General features: G+C 41.0%; 1 protein-coding gene across 7 annotated transcripts in view; it reads right to left on the bottom strand.

Annotated features, from left to right (window-relative positions):
• Positions 1 to 26,934, bottom strand: part of ADAMTSL1 (ADAMTS like 1) — a 674,175-nt gene that overhangs the window by 102,531 nt on the left and 544,710 nt on the right. For all 7 annotated transcript variants that reach the window (XM_043546994.1, XM_043546995.1, XM_043546996.1 and 4 more), the window contains 2 exons: positions 19,647 to 19,948; positions 10,877 to 11,006 (listed from right to left, as the gene is read on the bottom strand). In XM_043546994.1, the coding sequence (XP_043402929.1) occupies positions 10,877 to 11,006; positions 19,647 to 19,948 (432 nt within the window). The remainder of the gene's footprint in view (positions 1 to 10,876; positions 11,007 to 19,646; positions 19,949 to 26,934) is intronic.

The raw sequence follows: 26,934 nt of genomic DNA, 5'->3' as shown, positions 1-26,934 counted from the left end.
AGACTCCATCTCCTTCTATGGTGGTCAAATAAACCAACACCTTTCCCCTCCACTAAGTTAACTGGAAAAAGTGAAAATGGACAACACAACACCACCCCCGACTTTAAAATGACTATTTGCAAAAGGATCCATTTTTAGTTAACATTAAGGCAGCCAGTAAAAAGTGAATTGACAAAAAGGCTGCCAATACTAGAGAGCAAATGTGTATGAAAGTGTTCAATCGGTGGGGGAGAAGTGCAAGAAACTTATTTCCTTCTCATGGAGAAAAACACGTTTTAGAACCTGCAATGAAATGTTTTTAAAATGAACAATGTACCATGTGTCAGCTTGAATTGTCTGTAAGCTGCATGGAAAAAAAAATCACAAGCAGAGCCTCGACTTCATAACCTGAAAGATCAATATTCATCAACATGAGATTTTATTCCACCATGTAACAAGACACTCATCGAGTCGAAGGATGCCTGTGCTGAAATGGAGTCAGAGAAAAAAGGAAAGAGAGGAGGTGTTACCGAAACAAATGAACAAAGAGAGTAGATTCACGAATGAAACTGTGTTGGAAAAAGTGGTCTACAGATTGAAGTAACCCCCTGTCCAGTCGCACTTCTGCAACCAGCGCAGATAATGCAACTCTCGGTGACCCTGGCTGGCAGCATTACAGAGAAAATATTTGCACTGGGATGAACTGTTCTTGAACTATTTCCCTAGAGTATCAGGCACAAACAGTCTCTCTCTCAATTTCAGGCATGCAGGTCTTTTTGCACATTTTTTCATCATAAAAATATATTTACAGCATTGGAATTCCCAACCTCTGCTTGTATTTGAACTCCCCATCCTGATGCCCCTTTTGCAACATGCTGGTAGTGATGCAGCATAGAGGCTTGTTCCAAAATCATGTCCAAACCTGGTGTTCTCTCTTTAATTCTCCCTTTGAGATAATGCTGCCATAGCTGGACTAATACTCTGTTTAGTAACCACTTCAGTCTTTTGGAATAGAAATTGATTTTCCTCATCCTGGCATACAGAGATCCAAACACATGCGTGCAGCTGCTCCAGATGCAGAGAGCCAGATTGCAGTCTCAGTTACACCGCTATAAATCTGGAACTAGCTGATGAAGTCAATGGATATATAGCGCTGCAAATGAGATCAGAATCCTGCTCAGAGGGTCTGGAAGCAGCAGCTTTAATGGTATCCAGGATGATGGCAGATGAAGTATCATTATGAATATGAGTAGACTTATGCTGAGACACTTCTACCTGGTGCCCTGAAATTAGCCTGTTAGGCCTTGCCTACACACAAAATTTGTATTGCTTTAACTATAGAGGCATAGTTAAAGTGGTATGACCCAGCTAATGTGTGGATGCAGTTACACTGTATAGAAGTGCCTATTCCCACATGGGACGGGGAATAAGCACCTTTATACCAGTATAACTGTGTTCACACTAGAGGCTGTACTAGTAGAATAACTATTTCGGTAAAAAAAATTCATATCCCTATCAAACGTATTTATACCAGGCCAAAATTTGTGCATAGACCGCGGGATGTGGTATTATTGTGTCAGTAGAATGGGGGCGGGAGGCGGGGTGTTCCATGGGTGGAACACAAATTTAGGTGTCGACTCCTGCCAACAAAACTCTGTAGCGTAGACCAGGCTTTTAGAGAATTAGATGGTTCAAGTGATTGTAATGAAATATAAATTCTTCACCTCTACGTAAGTGGTTCAAATATCTCTCAAGGGTGTTAATAACCAAAAGTTGTAAACATCTGCTGCTATTCAGAGGTTTGTAAGAAGTGAGTTTGTCTTAGTCCTGTCCCTACTGGCAACAGTGCACATGACAAAATCTACTACTACAGTTGAACCTTTAGGTTAGCAGAGAGGCCAAGGACTTCATGAGAATGGAGCCTAAGGAGCTACATCCTCATCCTCAAAGAAAGTTTGATGGACACGTGTGGAGAAGTAATCCTGCTACTCCCACGCTGCACCTACTTTGTGGATACAGAGCACTTTGTTTTATCAATCTGGCACTTTTCGTGGGAACGTACTTCACTCCAGATTCAATTACAAATGAAAATCAACCTGTTTCCTCCCTTTATTTGATGAATAAATGTGACTGACTGAATTAATTATACAATTCCTTTAGAGTATGTCGGGTTTGCTTTTATTTGTTCTTCTAATAGAAGCTGCCTGTTTTCATTAGTAAATCTTTATTGATTCCACAAATATCAGACACTCCTCAATTTACTACAGTAACAAGATGCTTTAACAGAGTTGTGATCGGAAGATAACATGATGCCAAGATACCCTACTTCATGTTAGGCCTCACAGAGGCATACTGATGGGTTTTTTAAAAAATTAAAACTGGGAGATCATGCAAGGTATTTTGCAGGATAACACAATAAATCTGAAATTAACAAAGGCCATTGTTGTGCAATGTATTGGACTTAAGCAATTTTATTTTTGGCAGACTCCCTCTTTTGAGCCACAGTTGGGAAATCATTCCTTTTGTAGTCAAAAATGTGAATTCCTTTTGCTGAGGCAATTAAGAGGAGACCAAGAATAAGAAGTAAAAGTAGAAAATGGGAAACGGAGAGCACATGTCTTTGAAATATTGAAAAATATTATATGGCAGCAAGTATTTGGTTCTGATTAGAGTGGGCACTAGAAAAGAGAGGGGTGGAGGTAAATAGACTGAAGCAAGCTGCCTGCAACCAGGAAATCAACAGTGCCAGGAAAAGGCAAATGAGAAATTTTCCTCTACATGGCTTACAAAGACCCTATCATAGTGCAAGCACAAACTTATCACAAACTATTCTATGAGGAAAAGTATCAAATTATACTCCAGTTTGGGGATGTACTAACATGGCTGTCAATGCCAAGATTTGTGACAATGAGATCTGTGCAGAGAAAGGCATCTATCTAACTATCTGGTTCTCTGACTGAGAAGGGTGATCTGATGTCCTTAGAAGTAAGAGGGAAATGTGGAATGTCTAGAAGTCATTTTCAAAGATTATTTAAAGATGTGCTCTAATATTTCACAAACATATTGGACTATGAATTGAACACGAGCTGAAGTGAAGGCGAACATCCATGGGTAAAAACCTATATTATTAAAGAACCAAAATGGCTGAGGAAAAGATGACTATTAATCTAGAGGATTTGGATTGAGGAAAAAACAACTGCAAGGGAGTTTCTAAAGCTGTTTTATTCAAACAGACAATTTGGAAGTTGTTACATGATTGATGTGTAACCTGACTCTTGGTAGGTATCTTAGTGCTGGAAATGAAGTCTCTGTCTGGGCATGATTGGGTGGGCGTACTGGGACTGCTACAGAATAAGATGTACAAGAGTACACATTTGATATTGAATCAGAACTGATGGCTATGAAGCTAACAACATATCCAAGGATAGCTGGGAAGGTAAATTTAAAAAATGAGCAGCTTTCGGCATGGCAGTCGCTTGATATCTTTCAGACAGCCACTTAACAGGATGGTACCCTTGAAAACAGAAGGGTTAACAATGCTTGCAGAGATTACAGAGAAGATAAATGGTTCTCCAGGTCACAGATTTATAGATTTTAAGGCCAAAAAGGATCATTAGGATGATTTAGTTTGACCTCCTGCATGACAAAGGCCATAGATCCTCACCAAGTGATTCCTGCACAATGCCCAGAACTTCTGGTTGAACTGGAACATGTTTTAGAAGTCAGCCAATCTTGACTTCAAGTGAGGGAGCGTGCACCACAGAGGTGCTGGAACTAGGAGTGCTGCTGCACCCCCTGGCTTGAAGTAGTTTTCATCATACACAGGGTTTACAGCTTGGTTCCATGGCTCTCAGCATCCTCGCTCTACAAGTTGTTCCAGCACCCTGGTGCACCACATCCCTTAGTATGTTGTTTCAATGGTTCATTACCACCCACGCCTACTAGGCAATAGCACAGAGAGACAGTGAAGACTGGCAATGCATGATATAACTCAGGCTTTTTCTGAGAAATGGCTGTAATGAGAATAAGAACAGGTATTTCCTGCCAGTGGCGCTGTATTGCAATATCAATATACCAGTGATAACACAACAAGAAATCACAAGTCACAATTGTTTTTCAAGGAACAGACTGAGAGGCTTCAATTCAGCCTGGCTGTGTAGGATGGGCAGACTTCTTTATGGTCTCCCCCACACACTGAGCACCTGTGTATGGGTCAGAGGAAGTACCTCAGGGTTTGACCCTTAGTACATGCTTAATTCATTTCAGTGTCTAGGTGGAATTCACTTATAGTAGGCTTGACCCACAAACAATCTGACACCTCCTGATCCCCAAACAAGTAAAAAAATAAATTATTTTTCCTCCTGCATAGCTTGAATTCAATTGGGAAATGAGAAGGAACAAAACAGGGAAAAAATACAGCATCCAGAAGAGAAAACAATACATTCAAATGTGTCCTATGTTATAGAAAAATAGAACAGGCAGCATCAGAGGAAAAAGAAAAAAGGAGGTGGTCGCTGAACATTGAGTGGGTGCCCAGCCTGGCTTATGGTGCCTTGACACCTCAGCCATGTACTGGGTCCATCAATTTGCTCTTACAGTCCCTTCTCTGTTCTCATTAGAGCTACAGGCTTGAGAAAGAGGAGGTAGGGAGAGGTGGGAAGGAAAATCTTGTGTTATTCCTGGAACTGTGCACTTTTTCTTCACTGTTTATCTGTTCTGTACCATTTAGCTGTTCTTTGTTGCACAAGAATAAAAGTTTAGTTCTGAAAGTATGTGAGAACAAAGCTGCAAAAATTGCCTAGAATTTCCTTCTTTTTCAGCCATCTGGCTTTCATTGCTTTGCTTCTCTCCCGTCCTCCACGCACGTTTACCAAATCTTTTCAACATGCAGTGACCAAGCTATTAAGCAGTTATAATTAAGAACACAGCCATGGCACACACTTTCTTCCTTTTGGTAGTGTTCAATGGTTTATCATGAGCCTTTCATGCCATTGCAGTTATAACCCAGGGTGATTACATCTGATTAAATGATGACTGTCTTTGTATTTTGGGTTGGGGAAGGAAATGTTTTTAGACATGGGTCAATTTTGCTGTCAAAAAGAGTGAAGACATCACTGGAAATTAATTCTTCAGACTATTTTTAGAACAATTTAAAATACAAACATAGCAATCAGAAGAAATGTGTGTTTTTATCTCTCAAAGAAATCGCCCTCCCAGTGGAGTCGGGGGAAAGCTTTATTTTTAATTGATGAGCTATTCTGAGTCTACTACTGTGTAGATCTAGTCTATCAATTGCTTACAGCTTGATTCTGCGCACCTGTTACACCTGATTTACACTGATGTGAGATCAGAATTATGCCCTGGGTATCTCTCTGTTGTGTGCACTCAGAAATAACAAGTAAGGATACCGAAGAATAGAGCATTCTATTCTGTTAATTTCTAATGTACCAAAAACCACAGTATTGAGGCACCAATTTCAAAAATAAGAACTGCCAGTGTCCTCTACATTCCACCGTTCCTTGTTTCAACAGCTATTATTTACGGGGCGGTTTTGTTTAGCTGTATCCAAGAGAAAAGTCATTGGGCTTTTCTTCTGCCATTTTTCTTGAAGGAAAAACTTCCTCACAACAAAATCCAAAACCATGGGACACTCAGCTGCTTTGAGGTTTGAACAAGGAAACAAAACCAGCCAACTTTTGTGTTTAACGTCTCTGGGCTCTGAAAATCTTCTGTCTAAACTCAAAGCATAACTTTTTGTTGACTCCATATAGCTGTGAATTTTTGAAAACTTGAGTTTTGTGGTTTGGTTTTGGTTTCTCACCAATAGATGTATTTACAGTGTAAAGGTTCTAAGACAGCAGGCCAGATTTACAAAGACCTTTAGGCACCTAAAATGCAGGTAGGTGCCTAGCGGTATTTACAAAAGCGGCTAAAGCAGGGTAGGTGCCTCATTCTATTGGAAGTTAGGGGCCTAACTCACTTAGGTGCTCTTATAAATCCCATAAGTCTGCAGTCCTTCAGCCTACTCCCCTTATCCTGACTTAGAGGGAGAAAAGTTGTCACGCTGTAAAGATCCCTTCTCCCTGGGCTATCTCAAATGCCCAAGAAAAATGATGGAATAAAATGATGGAATAACAAATAGAGTCAAAGCCGTTCTTTTCAATTCCTCCTGTGGTAAGTAATTTTCCGCTTTGAAAGGGTCTTCTTAAAAAAATGGCCAATTATAAAAAATCTTGCTAGAATGCAATTGTCCACTGCTCTTGCACTTACAGTACGTAACAAATAAAGCTGGTTGTTGCCCAGGAAAAGCTTGTTTTTAAGCCTTATGCCTGGCTGGGATAACCCTTTGAGAAGCTATGGAGATTGCCATCGGTAACCCGAGAGTGTCTGTAGCAGAGGTAAAGCCCTTAAGCCTACAAATGTTCTCACTCTTAAACCAACAGGAAGTTCTTAAAGTGGATTAGATTCAAAATGTAACCATGTTTTGTCCCTTTGCTGGATGAATCTCCACTGAAGCAGTTTCCCCTGACTGCCTAAATAAAAAGGGAGGGAATTCTCATTTTATAGGGCAGGGATCCCTCAGAATTTTTTACAGTGTGAACTACAGTCTAGTATCTTAAGGGCCACCTACCACCCTGTTTGCTATGTCCAGTGGACTCCCTCTCTTCCTATTCACAATAAACACAACTACAGCAGTCACTTACATGGCACAGTCATATTAGGAAAGCATTTAATATATTTTTAGCTTCTTTCAATGTAGTTTAGCAGCTGGAAACAAGGAGGAAGAGCCAGCACCAGAAGACGAGCCAGCTCTGCCCATAATTCATCAGCAAGAATACTGGGAATCATTATGGATTTCAGTTTGGGAACCTCTGTCGCAGAGGCCTCAAAGCACTAGAGGTGAAATCCTGTCCCCAGTGAGGTCAATAGGAATGCTCCCATTGACTTCAGTGGGGCCAGGATTTTACTCTGGATTGCCACCAGAACTCCTGGATCAAGATTTCTTGAGTTCAGATTCTGGAGGATCTTTCATTAGGATGATAGGATTAAAAAACAAACAAACCTTTCTGATGTCATCTGTGCCCCTTTGGAGGCTGCGGACTGTTGTTATACTATTACTTGGTAATTTATATTTATATAATGCCATTAGTGTAATGGCACTTTGTAAGCTTCTAGGAAACAAGGCTCCTGTCCTAAGGAACATAAGGTCTGATTCTCATTTACACAGTAAATGTAATTTATGCCTACCTTAAGGCCCCTTTCCATTGCCAGAATTGAGTTCAGAAGCCTTAGCCCAAAAGAGAATCAGTCCCTTACCATCTAACCCTAGATATACTTATCCAATTGAGCTATGCCACTACATCGACCACAACTGCTGTGGATCTGTCCTATTATACATACACAACAGGTGATAGTTCAACTCCAAAGCAGTGCTGATAGCAAGAGAGAGGAGATCAGTGTTGGAAACTTTCATGAAATCATGTGTTAAGGGGGGATTTCAAAGGAGAAAGGAAGGTTGATTGGTGCATGGGGAGTGGGAGGCTGCCCCAAACCAGGAGGCAGTATAAAAAGTTACGAAGCCAAGAGTGCAAGGTGGGAGGTAGGCTGGAGAAATGCACAGGGATGGCGGGTGGGGAGAACATTTAGGAGGAAATGCGAAGAGAGACATAGGTGTGAGCAGGTTGGACCTACATACTTCCCCTTTTCCCACTCCCATCCTGACTTTCCATCAAAGGAGAGTTAGATATGGCTATGTCTGGAGACCCTATAAATCTGTTTCTTGTGTTCACCAAGAGGTGTCACTACAGAGTGACACACTCTCCCCACTGAGGAGATGAACCGGCTGCCTCCCCAATATTTCCAGCCGCTGCTGACAAGCAAGCAGAACAGAATCTGAATCCTCTGCATACAACTGACCACACACAGAGCAGCCACTAAGGCCAGATCCATTATTAATTAATTATTATTATTATTATGTTTCTATTGGTAGTACCTAGAAGTCTGTCATGGGCCAGAACCACACTGTGCTAAGCATTTACAAACAGAACAAAAAGACAGCTACTGTCCCCAAGAGCTTACTGAAATTCTTGTTTTGTCTGGATTTTTAAATAATATTGAAAAACCCCACCCTTTATATAACTCAGGCAAATTCTTCAGTGTACACATACCCTCCCACCAGCCGGAAGGCCATTTGGTGGGTCAGATCATCAGCACATCTGGACCAGTATCTCAGTCTATCATACCATCACTAAAAGGAACACCGAAAAGGGAATAACTCTAGATGAGCATCTCCAAATTATGTTTACTTGTCTATTTCATACTGCCAGCTATATTCCAAAAAGGGTAGTGCTTTCCACCCACATAGCCAGCTGTCATCATCTAGAAGGGAGGAGAATCAAACTCAGATCCTGCTGGCCTAGGGCATGCTCCAGGCCTCTCAATCAATGGGTATGCCTATTCTCCATGCTAGTCTTGGTAGGTGGGTTAGCTGTTTTCTCTCTCTCTGTACTTAAAACAGGAACTCTCCAGCCGTGAATTCTGTCTCCATTAAGGTAAGGGTAAATGTGTGATACCTATGGACAGATATACTACCGCTTCTTAACATTTATATAATGTTTTCCATCGTCACAGTGCTGAATCAGCATTAACAAATGTGTGTGCGATGTTTATACATCAAGACATGCAGGCTGAATAATAGAACGTAACTGCTCAAGAGTGCAATATTCTGCTTATAAAATAGTTCTTGTACCGTATTGGAAAAGCGGTTCAGCCCATTTGGCTCTCACTATTGCACAACTCAGAATCTTCATCATCCGACCAAACTATATCCAGTCCAAATATCTTTATTATTCTTGGACACTGGACACACTTGATTTCTAACTTTAACCTCACAGTGCACCCTAAATCTACTGATATACCAGCATAACCATACACCCCTGAGTATACTACTCACACATATAGTACCATACACGTGCATACGTAAAGGCTAAGAGCTTCTCATTTGCACCAGTGCCCATTTTATACCACTCTATCAATGTAAAGGGGCATTAAAGTGGACTTATGTTATGTTTAAACCCATTTTAAGGTCCTTTACATTGCCAGAGCAGTGTAAAGGGGCCTTGATGTAAAAAGAATCAGGCCCTAAATAATTAAAAACATATATAGTACATTCACATACATAATATGGAATAATTACTTACAGACCTGGAAAGGCCTAATCACATCTAAACAAAGCCCTAAGAATCTTTTAAAAGCCATTTTGCTTCATGAGTGACATAGATATGACACCCTGCCTTTTTCCTGGAAATGGGGAAGTCTGCTATCTTTAGGGTGAGGGTTTTCCACAGCATCCTCCACCATAGTATCTAAGCACTGGGAAGAATAGGTTCTGGAGGACTTTTGAGGGCAAGGTGTATTGAGAGGAAGGAGGGCGGCCAATGTGGGCATCCAAAAGCTTCAGGTAAGTTTGGGTAAAGTTCAGACAAACAACCAAACATTTGGATGCTTATCTGATTTGAATGTATGAGCCTTCTGAGATATGCCCCTCTATTTTAGCACAGCTCTGTAACTCTAAGGGGCTGTCTACATTACCCGCAGGATCGATGGGAAAGAAATCGACCGCCGAGCACTCTCCTGTCGACTCTAGTACTCCACCAGGACAAGACGTGTAGGCGGAGTCGATGGGGGAGTGTCAGCTGTCAACTCACCGCAGTGAAGACACTACAGTAAGTAGATCTAAGTACGTCGACTTCAGCTATGTTATTCACGTAGCTGAAGTTGCATAACTTAGATCGATTTCCCCTCCGTGTAGACCAGGCCTAAGCAAAATAATACTATAAACTGAAAAGGTTATAACACATTACATTGTGTGTGTTGTGGTGCGTGTGTTGTGCGCATGTGTGTATTGCGGATATTGTTTAAATAGCTTACACTGAAATCACCTCATGCTAGTATATTTGATTTGCTTCTTCTGTGGTATCTTTAAATCCCATTGAAAAATCTTCAAGTAAGCTGATGCTCTTGACTCTTCCATCACTATGGTACACAGCTAATCATTTTTAAAGCCAGTAGGGACCATTAGGTCATCTAGTCTGACCTCTTGTATAACAAAGGCCATAGACTTTCATCCAGTTAAATTCTCTTTCTTTACTTTACAACAATTAAGAAGAATCATGCGGGATTGAAACAAAACATTTGTTTAGTCCAATTCACTGAATTTATGAGGTGCCATTGGGCTAAAAACCTCAGGCCCTGATACTGTTCTCAGTTATACTCATATACACATAGAATTCCAGGGAAGTCCAGGTTCAAACCAGCAAATCTGGCCCCAAATGTCCTAATTTCACAGACATTTAAAACAGTTTTAAGTGGGACTTTGGGACACTGCAAACTAGTTTCAGACATCAAATAACAGTAACAACAATAATAATTTCATAATACAAGAACAAGGGGCCACCAAATGAAATTAATAGGTAGCAGGTTTAAAACAAACACAAGAAAGTATTTTTTCATGCAACACACTGTCAGTCTCTGGAACTCCTTGCCAGAGGGTGTTGTGAAGGCCACTATTATAACGGGGTTCAAAAGGGAGCTAGATAGATTCATGGAAGATAGGTCCACCAATGGCTATTAGCCAGGATGGGCAGGGATGGTGTCCCTAGCCTCTGTTTGCCAGAAGCTGGGATTGGGTGACAGGGCATGGATCACTTGATGATAACCTGTCTGTTCATTCCCTTTGGGGCACCTGCCTTTGGCCACTGTCAAAGGACAGGATACTGGGCTTCAGGGACCTTTGGTCTGACCCAGCATGGCCGCACTTATGTTTTATATTAACTCTTCCTCTCCTGCATGCACAGGAAATCATGTGCTGCTGAAGGTAAGAATGTAAGCTGCCTACCTTGGGGGGCAGGGCTCCAGATTACAGGCTTTCAGTAGCTGTGGAGGACGGCGGCTGGTCACACACAGAGTTTCGTCTGCAATCTCTCTTGTCTGTTTGTTCAAGCACGTCACGACAGCCTCTTGGACACCTGCATACAACATTCCAGTCAGGACTCAATGCACAGAACCCAAGGGGTGATGAAGTGCAGACATGGCACCAGCAGGGGTCCTGCTAAATTGCTGTGGGGGCCTCTGCACATCAGAAAATACAGTTTGATACTCAGGACCATCAGTGGAGTCAGTTCAGACATTGCTACCAAACCTGCAACTGAGGGCAAAGGGAGGGGCTCCCAACCCCGATGAGCAGGCTGACATGCTCCTGTGAGGTTTTGCTGCTCATGCTTTACAGCCATGTAGTGTGCAGGGCGAGGTGTTCCATGCTGACTGGCAGCTCAATGAGGACACTAACATGAGCACCTAAAGGCTAGGAATGCCTCTCCTGGCATGTTGGCCCTGAAAGACTGGGGTGAATCACAGGCTTCCGCTCCCTTCTGTTTTAACAGGAAACCTCCACCTACAATTCCTGTAACTCTCCAGAAACAGACACGCCTCTGGCCACATTCACCATTGCCTCTCCTTTCCTCCTGTTCCCCACCTACCTGAAGGTAGGGTGACCAGATGGCCTGATTCTGTAGGGATAGTCCTGGTATTCGGGGCTTTGCCTTATATAGTTACCTGTTACCCTCCACCCTGGTCATGATTTTTCACACTTGCTATCTGGTCACCCTACATGAAGTTCCAATTAAATAACTAAAAAGGAGGCCCCAGCTTTGTTTCAATCAGCCATTGCTGTCAATCTCATAAAACAACTTTATTAGGGTGACAAAGTCCTTGGTCCCGCACCTTCCACAAGTGTCACTGAAACAAGCAGAAGCACAAAACAAATGTCCTTCTGACACTGAAACAATGAATGCAACCAGACTGCATACCAGCCAAGGCAGCGATGTGATCATTCAGTTAAGAGGGGGTGTGGTGTTAAAGATGGCCCATTTACATGTTCTATTTTAAGCAGCAACAGGATTGTTCTAGGTGCAGAAAAAAAAGTGATGTGATAATATTCAACATTTGTGAACGATAGCTGTTGTCAGACTGCCGCATCCAGACACTAGAGCTCTAACTTGCACTCCCCTAAATCTAATCCTTGTTGAGGTTACAGTGACAAACCATCCCGATGTGTAGAAAGAATAGTAAATATGGCAGGCGACCAGCTTGGCTTAACAGTGAAATCCTTGCTGATCTTAAACACAAAAAAGAAGCTTACAAGAAGTGGAAGACTGGACAAATGATCAGGGAAGAGTATAAAAATATTGCTCGGGCATGCAGGAGTGAAATCAGGAAGGCCAAATCACACCTGGAGTTGAAGCTAGCAAGAGATGTTAAGAGTAACAAGAAGGGTTTCTTCAGGTATGTTAGCAACAAGAAGAAAGTCAAGGAAAGCGTGGGCCCTTTACTGAATGAGGGAGGCAACCTAGTGACAGAGGATGTGGAAAAAGCTAATGTACTCAATGCTTTTTTTGCCTCTGTCTTCACGAACAAGGTCAGCTCCCAGACTACTGCACTGGGCAGCACAGCATGGGGAGGAGGTGACCAGCCCTCTGTGGAGAAAGAAGTGGTTCGGGACTATTTAGAAAAGCTGGACGAGCACAAGTCCATGGGGCCGGATGCACTGCATCCGAGAGCGCTAAAGGAGTTGGCGGATGTGATTGCAGAGCCATTGGCCATTATCTTTGATGGCCCCCCATGGCGATCGGGGGAAGTCCCGGACGACTGGAAAAAGGCTAATGTAGTGCCCATCTTTAAAAAAGGGAAGAAGGAGGATCCTGGGAACTACAGGCCAGTCAGCCTCACCTCAATCCCTGGAAAAATCATGGAGCAGGTCCTCAAGGAATCAATTCTGAAGCACTTAGAGGAGAGGAAAGTGATCAGGAACAGTTAGCATGGATTCACCAAGGGCAAGTCATGCCTGACTAATCTAATTGCCTTCTATGATGAGATAACTGGCTCTGTGGATGAGGGGAAAGCAGTGGACGTGTTATTCCTTGACTTTAGCAAAGTTTTTGACACGGTCTCCCACAGTATTCTTGCCAGTAAGTTAAAGAAGTATGGGCTTGATGAATAGACTATAAGGTGGATAGAAAGTTGGCTAGATTGTCAGGCTCAATGGGTAGTGATCAATGGCTCCATGTCTAGTTGGCAGCCGGTATCAAGTGGAGTGCCCCACGGGTCGGTCCTTGGGCCGGTTTTGTTCAATATCTTCATAAATGATCTGGAGGATGGCGTGGATTGCACCCTCAGCAAGTTTGCAGATGACACTAAACTGGGAGGAGAGGTAGATACGCTGGAGGGTAGGGATAGGATACAGAGGGACCTAGACAAATTAGAGGATTGGGCCAAAAGAAATTTGATGAGGTTCAACAAGGACAAGTGCAGAGTCCTGCACTTAGGACGGAAGAATCCCATGCACCGCTACAGACTAGGGACCGAATGGCTCGGCAGCAGTTCGGGTGAAAAGAACCTAGAGGTTACAGTGGACGAGAAGCTGGATGAGAGTCAACAGTGTGCCGTTATTGCCAAGAAGGCCAATGGCATTTTGGGCTGTATAAGTAGGGGCATTGCCAGCAGATCGAGGGATGTGATCGCTCCTCTCTATTCAACATTGGTGAGGCCTCATCTGGAGTACTGTGTCCAGTTTTGGGCCCCACACTACAAGAAGGATGTGGAAAAATTGGAAAACATCCAGCGGAGGGGAACAAAAATGATTAGGGGACGGGAACACATGACTTATGAGGAGAGGCTGAGGGAACTGGGATTGTTTAGTCTTCAGAAGAGAAGAATGAGGGGGGATTTGATAGCTGCTTTCAACTACCTGAAAGGGGGTTCCAAAGAGGATGGATCTAGACTGTTCTCAGTGGTAGCTGATGACAGAACAAGGAGTAATGGTCTCAAGTTGCAGTGGGGAGGTTTAGGTTGGATATTAGGACAAACTTTTTCACTAGGAGGGTGGTGAAACACTGGAATGCGTTACCTAGGGAGGTGGTGGAATCTCCTTCCTTAGATATTTTTAAGGTCAGGCTTGACAAAGCCCTGGCTGGGATGATTTAGTTGGGTATTGGTCCTGCTTTGAGCAGGGGGTTGGACTAGATGACCTCCTGAGGTCCCTTCCAACCCTGATATTCTATGATTCTATTCTATGATTCTAATCTGGACACTGGTCATGCAGGGGAGTAAGGCACCTTTGAGAGTTGGAGGCAGGGAACAGAGCAGGAGCAGCTGTGGGAACTAAAAAGGAGGAAGTATAGTCTTGTGATTAAGGTGATGGACTGGAACTCAGGAGTAGAGTTCAGTGAATAAAGCATTTTTGACTTTGCTGGACATTTCAAAGAATCAAAATACATTTGTTTTGGATCAGACTGAAAATTATTTGTTTTTTTGGCAATTGAAAAGTTAAAAAAAATGGTGGGGCAAACAAAATGTTTTGTTTTGCTTCCGACCATTTAAAAACTTTTTTTTTTTTTTTTTTTTTTTTTTACAATTTTTAAAAATGAAATGGAAATTTTGAAACAAGTAGTTTCAAACAGAAAAATCAAAATATCTATTTTTGAGGGTTTTTTTCCAAATTGAAAAATTCTGTGAAATTTACACAAACTCACTAAATGTTTTGGTGTCACCAAATCTGCATTTTTCACCTAAACATATTTTTGGATAAAAATTTCACCCAGGTCTACTCCGGAGATCTAAGTTCTGTTCCCAGTTCTGCCAGCTTCTGACTGTGCTTTTAGGCATGACAGTTTCTCTCTGTCTCCCATTACCCAAGTGTAAAATGGGGATATTAGTACTTCCCTGTCTCACAAGGATGTAGTGAGGTTAAATTAATTAATGTATGTGAAGTGCTCAGATATTGCTGTGATAAGCACCAGAGAAAAACCTACATTTAAGAAAAATCCATGTAAACTAATTTACTCTTTGAGCCCCTTGAACTGGTCCAATACAAGGATTCATGTAAGTTCATGATTTGCCTATGCTACAGGACTCCAGGAGCTACGTCATTCCCAGGTGTTCAGGTTGCAGCCACAGAGAGTCAGAGTAAGGGGAGAGGGAAGGAAATCCACCTCTTAATGAATATTTACATCACGTGGGACACTACTGAAATCCCCAAAGTCAGCCAATATCATTGTGGGGTTTTTCCCCCTACCAGATGGCCCAGAGAATGGTATTTATAAACACAATATTTTGTTAGACACTTAGAATAGCCCCCAAAGATGGTTCTATTTGATTTTTAAAAATAAAACAATAGAGTATTTGAGAGAGTAAAACAAATGTCAGTGATTTATGTGTACAAAGGGAAACCAAACAAATTCCCTACATGTTCCCTACCTTTAAATGTTCAATAACTTTCTAACCAGGTCACTTTTCTGCTGAATGCATTATTATATGCTCTAAAGGGAACACTGTTTTGATCATCCAAGGGTCTTACAAATATTGGCTGAATAGTAGAGTAAAGCATCATTGTGCTCAGGACATTGGGCAGTCCTTTGGGGTGGTTTCTTGTACAGACTTAACTGTACAGAGTGTGTTACGTGAAAACAACAATCAATGCGGATGGAAACCAAAGAAAATGGTTTCTACCACCTCCTATGAAATGAAACCAATGAGTTTCACAAAGCTCTCTGACAACTGGCTAGAGATAGGCCTGGACCACAACCGTGATAGGAAACACCTTCAAATGTTCAGATGTGGATTTTGCAGCTAAAGTCCATCTCTCCTATTTACTTTGATTTGGTAGCTTCAGTATCTCTTTGTGGCTTCCCCAGGTAGGAGTTTCACAAATAAATTGCTGTCTAATGTTATATGCAACATAAAAGTGTTAGCATTTTCACTGTGCTTGCCTTGGATTTGTAATCCACAAGTGGTCTAATCCTGAAAGTGCTGAGTCTAATCCCTCTCCCCAACCCTCACTACAACTGAGGAGTCTCTACAGTTCTCAGGATCAGTCTCTTAGGCTACTCTTTACCTTTCAGTATTTTTTTTAAAACTTCCATGCCCTGTTTGTCTCTCCTCCTTGCTTATTCAGTCCATCTAAATTGTCTCTCAGTGTTTGTCCAGTAGTTTTATTGTCTATCCTGCCAGGATACAGCCCCACTCATTAGAAAGCATGCTAACTTTTGAAGAGATTCCAGATTTTATTTCAAAACAGTTATGTCAATGGAGGGTGAAGTGTTTGAAATTTATTACTAAACATCCCCTATCCACATGCTGTAACACTGACAGCTGGTTTCAGAGGGGTAGTTTGTTTGTATTTTGCTGCAACAGGCCATTGCAAATCTAAAGTCATGTCAATATCAAAATATTTAGCATGAACTGCAGACATATGAAGTAGCATGTTCAATTACAGTTGACTGGCAATGCCAACAGAATGTTTAAATTAATATTCCAACGTGCACTATCATAACAGATGTAGCCAAATATTCAAGATGTGTTGCATGTAGTCTCAAAACCTTCCAACAATTACCCAAGATAGGAGCAGACTCAGGTATTATTTATTGCTTGTATTTGCCATCTAAGCGGCCTACAAGCCAACAGCACTATGATAGCTTTGTAAATTGCACCGTACAACTTCTAGGGTTAAAGCCTCCCCCTGCTACACAGACAAATGTGGTGGCAGAAGGGGCATAAGAAGTCAAAATGCAGTGTGGAAACTGTGGCACTCATGATGTGGACTGGACACAACATCTAGTCATAGTGCAAAGACTTGAACTTTCATTTCCCTCCACTCCTAATATGATGGGACAGGCACCAGAGCCACAGGGGTCATGATTATTCAAGCAGGGAGCTGGCTAGCACTCAGTCCAGCAGACATGATTTCTGCCACTATCAGCAAGTGCAAAGAGCAAATACAGGTCACAGCACAGTATGCTGGCCCTGTTGTTAACACCTTGCCCGATGACTGCTGGATGTCTCTTGCCTGCCCTGTACATATCTGGCTCCAGTCTGCCTGCACTTTGCTGCCACAGGGAGTATTTGGATTTGGTCTTGGGAAATAAAAAAATCTCTATCTTTCTAACAAAAATGAAGAATTCCCAAAGGAACACATTGCAAACTCAATTTTTCTTTAAAAAAAATTGTTTTTATCGCTATGCGTGAAAAGCTGATTTCTCAATATAAATGTTATAGGCTCAATTCACTAGTGTGATTCTACTGATTTGAGTTCCCACAGTAGCACAAAGGAGATGGAAACCTGGTTCAACTGGCACTAGGGAGACTCTCCGAATATAGGGGACTTCCACTGGCACGGAACCACCATCATGGCTCCAACACGGCCTGCCATCTTGTCTGCCAGTATAACTGTTGTGGAAAACAGGGGTGGTGGCTAAGAAGCCCATGAGTTCATCTAGTCCTTGGCTGCCAGACTGACTCCTGAAGGCTATGGTCAGAGGGTACAGGCTGCAGTAACTTGTGCCAGGAACCAAACAGCCTTCTGGCTTTCCACAGCATCAGGGGAACATAAAGGTGGCTCAGAACAACTTTTGCCTGCCCACCCCTCCCCACAATCTCACACTTAGTGTGTTTCAGCAGGCTAAAATAAACTGTCCCTATATTTTGGGTAGGCCAATGCATGTAATTGAAGACAAGTGTTAAATCAATACAAGAACCATTGCTTAAGCCCTCCAATATTCTTCTTCCATTACCTGTCAGAAACTGTGCAGCAAAGTATAAATAAAAAATAAGAAAAGGCTGCTCCTTCCACTTTCCAGAGGACACTTGCTTGAGGTTCACTTCTAAATATTATTTATCACACAACATTTCACCATAATGAAGCTGTCCTGCTTCAAACTGTTTTCTTTCAAAATACCTATTCGTTCACGCATGGGAAATTAAAATGTAACAGGGTGCAAGGATGGGACATGAATCTAAGAAGTTTAAATTCACTTTCAATATACCATCAAATGGGATTTTCTATGTTTATATCTACCAGAATCGCATAATTGTTACATGATATTTGATGACAGCTCTGGGAAATGCAGCCACTAACGGCAGACGAAATTACTAACTAGTTCCTTCTGGTTGCTACCTCTCCAAGGTGAAAGGTTACTTCTATGTCTATCCAATTTCATCTCCTGAGAGTACAAAACCAATAAAATTAGCTTGACCTGTCTTGCAACTGTAGCTACAAAAATTTTGATTTAGAATTTATTTCTTAATCTGGCCTATTTTTGGTTGACCAGATAAATAAATAAATAAATCTCCCAACTAACCATCTTTGTCGATAATCCAAAGATCTTAAATTGGTAAAGTGTTTCTGTCATAATAATTTATGTACGTTCTATGTGAAAATGTCTACGTATATATATACACTGTATGTATTGAAATGATTTCCTTTTAGTTCAAGGGGACATTGCTTGAGCTAGTCAAGATTCCAGGTTCAAAACACAAGCATTACAAATCATTATTGGCTAGTCAGACTCAAAATACAGCAGTTGCTATTAAAAAGTCAGCGTTTGCCACTAGTCAACATGCACTGGTAAAATTAGTTATAATTAGAGCAAGAAATAATGGTGGTAATTGTTAGAAAACTGTACGTTAACAGCAATCAAATGCCAACTACTGTAGCCAGCAATATATAAGCACTTTGTGATATGCTTTGCATCATAGAATCATTGAATATCAGGGTTGGAAAGGACCTCAGGAGGTCATCTAGTCCAACACCCTGCTCAAAGCAGGATCAATCCCCAATTTTTGCCCAGATCCCTAAATGACCCCCTCAAGGGTTGAACTCACAACCCTAGGTTTAGCAGGTCAAACCACTGAGCTATCCCTCCACCCTTTTCTATCTTCTGGAACCTTTTTCTATTGTATTTGACTGCTGGTGGATCAATATTTAGCCAATCATTAAACTTCAACCCACTATTGACCTCTTTCCAATTCTACAACATCATTCCTATTTAATATATAAAATTGATTCTTTTGGCCATATTTTTTATCTGCATTCTTTTGTAAATGGCCTGAAAATTGCCTTTAAAAGGGCAGCAGCTGGGAAAGCCTAGGGTTTTAAACAATTGCAATGGGAAAATTTTTCAGAACCAATTGGACAAAAGATAGCATAAACTCAAATTAATACTATACAATGTGTAAATAATTATCATAATAGGCATAACCTTTGACTTTCATCAACTTTTAGACTCTCCAAATGCCAAGTCTGTTAAGCTTTAGGCAATCAAATGTTTGGCTATTTTTGCCATATGTTTTCTTTTTGCACTGGGATCCAAGCTAACGTCAGATGGTAGCATAAGCTACAGAAACCAGCTGAGCCCCTAATAGTTCAGTAAGCAAATGCATCTGCAGTGGCAGAATTATTTGGTTCTGTATGTGTGTGCATATATGACCATAGCAAGAGACAAGCACAGAAAACGATGCTAGTTCGTCTCACTAGGCTGCTTTATGTTATTCTTCCTTGTGTGAATAAAAAATGTAAGTCATCAAGAAAGAAATGTAAACAGCAGTATTAGCTGCATTAATCATTCACAGCTGAGAGCATGAGCATGGCATTTGATATTCAATGGGCCCAAATGGGAAATACATGTAGTTTATTCTTAATAGCTTCCCATTGAAGCCTTTTTTATTCTTCAAACAGATGTAGCAAAGCCGTCTTTTAGACAGTGCACATTGCAAAGCACCGTATACCGGAAAAGGGGAAAGCAAATTAACCAGAGCAAAAAGCAAATTGCCCTCACCTCCTCCACAGGATTCTGAGCATTCCGTAAAGCCCTCGTATTCCCAGTCATAGAGTTCATCAAAATCCTGGAGGCCCCCATAGATCAGTTCGGTTTCCTCAGGGTTAGATTCAGCAGCCTCCCCACTGCAGGGGCCGCTGTAACAGGCTCGTTGTGATGCAGGTTTGGGACCTTCACATTCGTCAATTGGCAGGTCAGCCACAGACTGAGAGAAAGACAGGAGCACCTGACATTTCACTGGCCGCACCTGGCTGCCCACCCCACATGTGACACTACAGGCAGACCAGGCCTCAGGAATAAACCTATGGTAAGCAAGAGAGAGGGCAAAGTAAGCAGCAATGTCCAAGATAATTGGGCAGCATCCCTTGTCCAGTGGTTGCAGAAAACATCATGATTTGTCTGGGAAACAAGTGCTTCATCTCATCATACAAGTACTTCTGTAAAGTGCTCATCACAGCCATGCATCTTGGACACCTTACGGTTCTTAGGGCAAAACTCAGTATAATCCTAACGTCTCTCTCACCCCCTTTCTCTCTCCTCTAATCAACACACACAACATTCAGAATCCCAGATGTGAGAAATGAAAGACACCTATTACATCATCTAGTCAATTTATACCTAAATAGATAAAATACACAAGCAGACAAAGAAAGAAATACTATGTTACAGCATCCTGGAGCCCTTTGGAAATGGGAGACGCTATATAAATACCATCTATTATTATATAATTTGCTTAGCAGCTGATAAGGCAAATACTGGAAATAACTTCAGGAATTTATATTTTTTGTCCAGCTTCCTAGACCCAACTTTTACATTATGAGTTCTAGGTCCTTTCTTCTTCTCTTTTCCTCCCGCTCTTTAAGAGGACTCACTCACTCACTCACTCTTTCAAGGGACCCACTATTAAGAAGAGAAGGGAAAACTGGAAGGAGGGCCCTTGGTGACCTTGTTCTGTTATGACTGAGCTTATAGTGTCTGTTGTTACTGAATGGCTGGAACACAGTTGACATTATGGAGTCCAGCTGTGGGAAAGTCTGAAGGATGCCACTGTCTGCCACCCCCCAGAGGGCGTCTCTGTATTAGTGGCACTGACTAGTCCGTAAAAGGGGAGGGTTGGGATCAAAAGTGGAATACTTGACAAAGAAAAATATGAGTTAAAAATAAATGGTTCTTTTAAAGAAAGCCATGTACTTGTTCCTTTTAGGTGCAGACACTCATCTGGTGGGCCACACAGCCTTCTCCTATTACAAGAGTTTCCTAGGCTCCTTGCAAAATGACCGATCCTGTATTTAAAAGAGGCAGTGTATTTTCCTATAGGATTTCTTAGTTGCTGCTGTTGGGCATAGTGCACAGGACCCATTTCAGCCGAAAAGATTTTTGCTGTACCATTTAGTATTTACGCAAGGTTCATAAAAATGTAATAAATACAGCAAGCCAAACCGTGCACATTGGTAAGTTGAATAAACCCAGAGTAGCGTCATTGACTTCAATAGATTTACTCTGGATTGATGAGAGTTTGCCTCATTGGTTCTGTAACATACCTAACAAACCTTGATGAAAATATATTTTAAGGAAATGGGGAAATTAAAACAAAAACAACATAGAACATGAATTTGTAAGGCAATAAATAACAGTGGGCCAAATGTTCAAAGGTCCCACCATCCAGCCTTCAGTTTGCACATACAATCAGTTGCATGTGCCAGTGAATAATGCTTGTATGTGAAAACCCAGCTGTGCATGCCAATTAGATACACATCCATTTACCTACTTTGTGTATATTAGCACTGTTTGCATATGTAGGCTTTTGCATGCAGAAATAATTGCACCTGCCAAATTGTGGACACCAGAATTTTTTTGAAAACAGGTCCTCATTAAATTCAATTTTAATTTTTCCAGACTCATATTCAAAACACAAGATGACAGCTCTCTTGTTGTCTCATGCGGTATGATGCATAGTATTTTATCTCTCTCCCTCTTAGTTTAGATAGCATGATCTCAGATCTTCTATAATTATGTAAGGAAATTTATTTCAAAATTCAACATGATTGGCACTCAGAATGTGGCTTTTCAGCCAAAGATCATCTCATTTATAAAAACAACATAATGGACTTTGCTATTTTAAACAGATATTGGTGGTGAGAACGTCCATACTTTGTTTTGTCATGAAATGATCACATTAATTTAACTTCAAAACTCTCTAGAGGGCAGCTGAGCAGCAGTGCATGCTTTGTGAAAGTAGCTGCAGGAAAACTGGTGAAGTGGGAGGCTGAAACATAGAGCCTAATCCAAGACTCACAGTTAACTCATGACTTCAGTGGACACTGGATGAGACCCACATAAGGTGACCAGATGTCCTGATTTTATAGAGACAGTCCTGATATTCGGGGCTTTTTCTTATATAGGCGCCTATTACCCCCACACTCCGTCCCGATTTTGCACACTTGGTATCTGGTCACCCTAGACCTACAGCTGGCCCTGTTGTCTTTATGGGGAGATCCAGACCATTCTGTATGACTGTACGTACATGGGTGCTGCTCCTTGAGAATCTGCGTATCCAGGTATATTATGAAGAATCAGAATGAATATTGACTGACAGAACATACATGATCTAAGGTGCAGGGTGAAAACCTCTTTTCCCTTTCCTCACTGCCACTCCTCTATCTGTTCCATTATGCTTCCTTTTGTTCCTTTCTTAAGATACCATTTACATTTTTTTAAATCCTCTTTGGGTTACTCTGGGGTTCAGCTTAAGATCTGGGTGCTCAGAACCTTTGAAAAATCACAGGTGTCAATTTAGGCACCCAAAAAATCAAGATACCCCAAAGCAGTGGCTACTTTTAGTGACTTGCCCAAGGTCCCAGAAGGTGTCTGCAATAGACCCACGTCTCCTGACTGCCAGACCTGCACTTAACCACAATACCTCCTCTCCTTCTCAATACGTGGCACTTTTCCCCTAGAGTAAGTACTGAACTAATGCCACAGCATTATCACAAAGAGCACTGTGCACTTGGAGGTGCCATTGTTCAGATGAGATATAAAACAAGATCATGATCACTTGTCATTCAAGATCCCAAGGCTCCATTTGCCTGGAATAGCCCAAACACACTGGTCAAATGCCAATCTGGGTAAGTACATTCTTCTTCCCTACATGTTCCTTGCAGTTTCAATTGAATGTAATATTTTTCTTCACGTTGTATCACACCATTTTGTAGTCTCAGTGTTTAGTGTTAAACATTTACTGTTTTTCTCCCCAGTAGTGGATACAGCAATCTGATATACAGTATGTACATACTATACACGTTAACTCCCTAAGGCACTGTGGGATCCTTCTAAATGAAAAGACACAAACATTATCTAATGTTAGTTTAACACATGTATGTTCTTTTATGCAGCTGCACTTACAGCTTAATTGGATACGATTAAACCCCAATATGGGAAGAAGTTTTCCCTGCTTTTGTTTCTTCTTCTGTTTCCTGAAATTGATGGAGAGAAGCACTGACAGACTGGTCCTGTTGGTAATATTTGTGTGTGTCATTAGTGCCATCTTGCTCAATCAATATATTTGGCAAAAAAAATTAAAAAATCATATATTTAGTATTTTTAGTCTATGTCGGAACAACTTTTAGTTCACTTTTAACCTGTAATTAGTCAATTTCTATGTATAAATATCTAAAAGATGCACTATTTTAATAGGAAAAAAATATCTAAAAGATGCACTATTTTAATAGGAAAAATGGGATAAACTATATATGAATGTTTGCATACACAAAAATCTTATTTAAGAATGTGAAATAGTGCTTAGGTGACTCTGGTACACTGATCTTTCTGCCTATGTGAAATTCCCTGTGGGTTCTGTTCACACAGATGCATGTCAGGAATTTCCTTTTGTTTCTTACTGAATCAGCCCCATCACTAAGCTGGTGCCATCTGGCATCCAGATATTATTGTTTGCCCTCTGTTTTTTATGGCTCACACCAGGTTTATTTATAGCAATGTTAAAAGCTGGGTATCAGGTTAACATAGAAAAGTGTTTTTCAAGAGTTACACAGCAAAAAACCCACCTTCCCAACAAAACCAATCTGATTAAAAATAGAGCACCCCATACCTTTTCAGTCATGTCTGCGGCTCTTTCTGACTCTGGCTGTCATAGCGTGTTGGTGTAAAACTGAGCCCCAGTGAAAGAGCTCTCACATAGATATAAATATCCCTCATGTATGATTTTCTCGAGAGTGGTGAATGACCATTCCCCAAATGGGTAATATTAGATACATTATATATGTAATGACAAAGGAGCACAAATACTTCTAGAACTACCTTCTATAGTTTTAATAACCATTATGTGATTTTCTTTTCATTCTAGGTTCATTCATATAAAAGGTGTCTAACTCATTATTAATTATTATTATTATTACATTAGTATTTCAGGAGCATGGCGAAAAGAAATCCTATGGCCTGTGTTATGCATAGGCTTGGAAGGATTAGATGCTTATTGGTAAATGCAGATAAACATCAATTTCAACATACACACAAAAAATATTTCCATCTATAATAAAAGAAATTTACTGATAGGCAGAGTATGAAAAATGATACTTGAGAGCTAGGAGTTTGATGTAAGGATATTTACTTTCTATATTTAAACATGTGATGTTGACAATTTGTGTTTTAACGGTTATAAAACTAACTTTTGAATCTCAACATCTACGGTCACTAAAAAACTACTCAAATTCCAAGCCCAGAAAGAACGATTGTGATCATCTAGTCTGACTTCCTATACAACACAGACCATAGAACTGTCCCCAAATCATCCCTAGATCAGATCTTTTAGAAAAACATCCTATCTTGATTTAAAAATTGTCAGTTGATAGAGAACCTATCAAAACCCTTGGCAAATTGTTCCAATGGCTAATTACCCACACTCTCAAGAATATATGCCTAATTTTCAGTCTGAGTTTGTCTAGCTTCAACTTCCAGCCCTTTGATTATGTTACACCTTTGTCCGCTAGATTGAAGAGCCCATTATAAAATAGTTGTTCCCCACGCAGATACGCATAGACTGTAATCAAGTCACCCCTTAACCTTCTAGTTGCTGAACTAAACAGATTGAGCTCTTTGAGTCTATCACTATCAGGCATGTTTTGTAATCTTTTAATCATTCTCGTGGGTCTTCTCTGAGCCTCTCCCATTTATCAACATCCTATTTGAATTGGGAGCACCAGAGCTGGTTGTCTGATCCACCCCCATTGTTCTACCGCCTACCCCCCCACCCCAATTATTTCCTGAAACGGTGAAAATTTAAATAAACAAAAACAAATGGTTAAAACCCATAACTTTGTGCATCTATGATAATTTAAATTGATAATAAAAATACTTCTAAACAAACACTGAAATCAAATTCTGCCAAGCCTAATTATGCAGGAGGTAAGACTAGATGATCATAATGGTCCCTTTTGGCTTTACATTCTATGAATCAATCAGACAGCTAGGTCCCGTTATGCTAGATAGTGTATGCATATGAAATTTTTAAAAAAGAGTCACTGCTCCTAGAATCTTACAAATTTAGCATTGATCACAGACAACAAGAGGATACAACAAACAAATGGAAGGGATGTAACTGTGAAACACCCATGTTTAATATAATGCCACAGTCACAATGCACCAGCTGACCAGACATTGCTATGTGTCTGGTAGGCAATCAGGACAGAAGTAAACTTTATGACTGATGATGTAGTGGCTTTATGGATTTTTATGGGATGGCATAGAAGAAAGAGTGAAGGTGCTTGGGGGAAATTGGATTAACTGGCGACAATGGCTGGCATTATTAACAAAACAGAGGCAGGAGTTGATGGCTTCATAGCATATTAGAGATGACAGAAGCTATCTTGTCAAATATATTGAAAGAATTACTATTTATTCACAATTAATCATGGGCTGGTACAATGTAGGCAGGAAAATCTCATGGACATGGAATGGATGAACAGAGCAGTCTGACTGGCTGAAGAGACTTCCAATCCTTATAACGGTCTTCAAGAAAACACAGCCATCAAAACTGTATAGTCTCTTCACCAACCAGATCACTACACTTCCAAATCTGCCACTCAATTGAATAACAGGGGCTTCTGTTTTAAAAACCATTCCCCTTCTCTTTCTCCTTCTATTCACCTCTTCTCCTCTCCTCCTTTCCTAATGAAAAGCGAAGAGGGGCTCCAAAGGAGAAGCCAACAGCCCTGCTCTCCTGAGCTGAGCAGGGGGGCTTCAACGGAGAAGTCAAAAAACTTTCTCAGATGAAATCCTGCTACTGGAGCTCAGCTAAATGGAGTGGAATAATATGGATGGCTTCCTTTTGGAAGCCCTCTCCTCTCCCCGCCATATGAATAAGAGATGGTGAGGTAAAACTGCAACATTTTTGGAGCTATTTTGTACAATGTTTACAATGAGTTGACATGTTAAAACAGAACTGTATCTCTTAGGTGGATGAATTTTCATAGATATATGATCATATTTCAGTGGTTCAAATTCAGAACTGGTGTAAGAGGCTGGAACTCCATTCACCCTCTTATACCAGTGCTGTATTTGGCCCAATGTCTAAAAATGTGTCTTTCCCCACCCCACTACCCTACCCAATAAATTTAAGAATAAGGGCAACAATACTCCAGTGGGTGCTAAAATATGCACACTGTGGATATGCTGAGGCACATGATTCTAGCTTGTGTCTCAGTATACTCGAGAGGTGTGTATACTGACTGTCAGACTCACTGTCATGTATTATTGGGTACTTAACAACGAATGTTTATGTTGGTATTTTTTTTGTAATTCCTGTGTGTTAGACTCTGACAAGTGACTGTATAAAACCAGCAGTTTACAGCATCTCAACAAGTCCAGAGTAAATTTTCCTCAGTTTTGTTTTCGTAATTCCAGCCCAGCAAACCCAGCTTGGGATCTGAAGGTTAAGATTTGCTCCTTCTGCCTCATGTACCACCAGATAGGGACCCAAACTAAAACCCAAGATTTGGACATCTCTGCTTGTAGAAGATTGAATATGGATGGACCTTTTGCAACGCTGTCTCACATCTATTAATCACCATTAATAAAAACTCTGTGGTAGGATCTTATTTAATAACTGTGTTGATTACGCAAGGGCCATAAAAGAAACCTGCCCACTCTCCCAGAGTGTTCTACTTTTTGTAAAAGTGTTCTACATTTTACTCCGGTGCTGACTCTGCAGGGCTAATAGGAGTAAAATGTAGAACACTTCACCCTGGTTTCTAGCATAAGCTCAGAATGGTGCGCC

The sequence above is a fragment of the Chelonia mydas genome, chromosome 5, assembly GCF_015237465.2.
Source record: "Chelonia mydas isolate rCheMyd1 chromosome 5, rCheMyd1.pri.v2, whole genome shotgun sequence".
Lineage (NCBI taxonomy): Eukaryota > Metazoa > Chordata > Testudines > Cheloniidae > Chelonia > Chelonia mydas.
The sequence above is the reverse complement of the archived record's forward strand: the minus strand, read 5'-3'. Positions and strand labels throughout refer to the sequence as shown.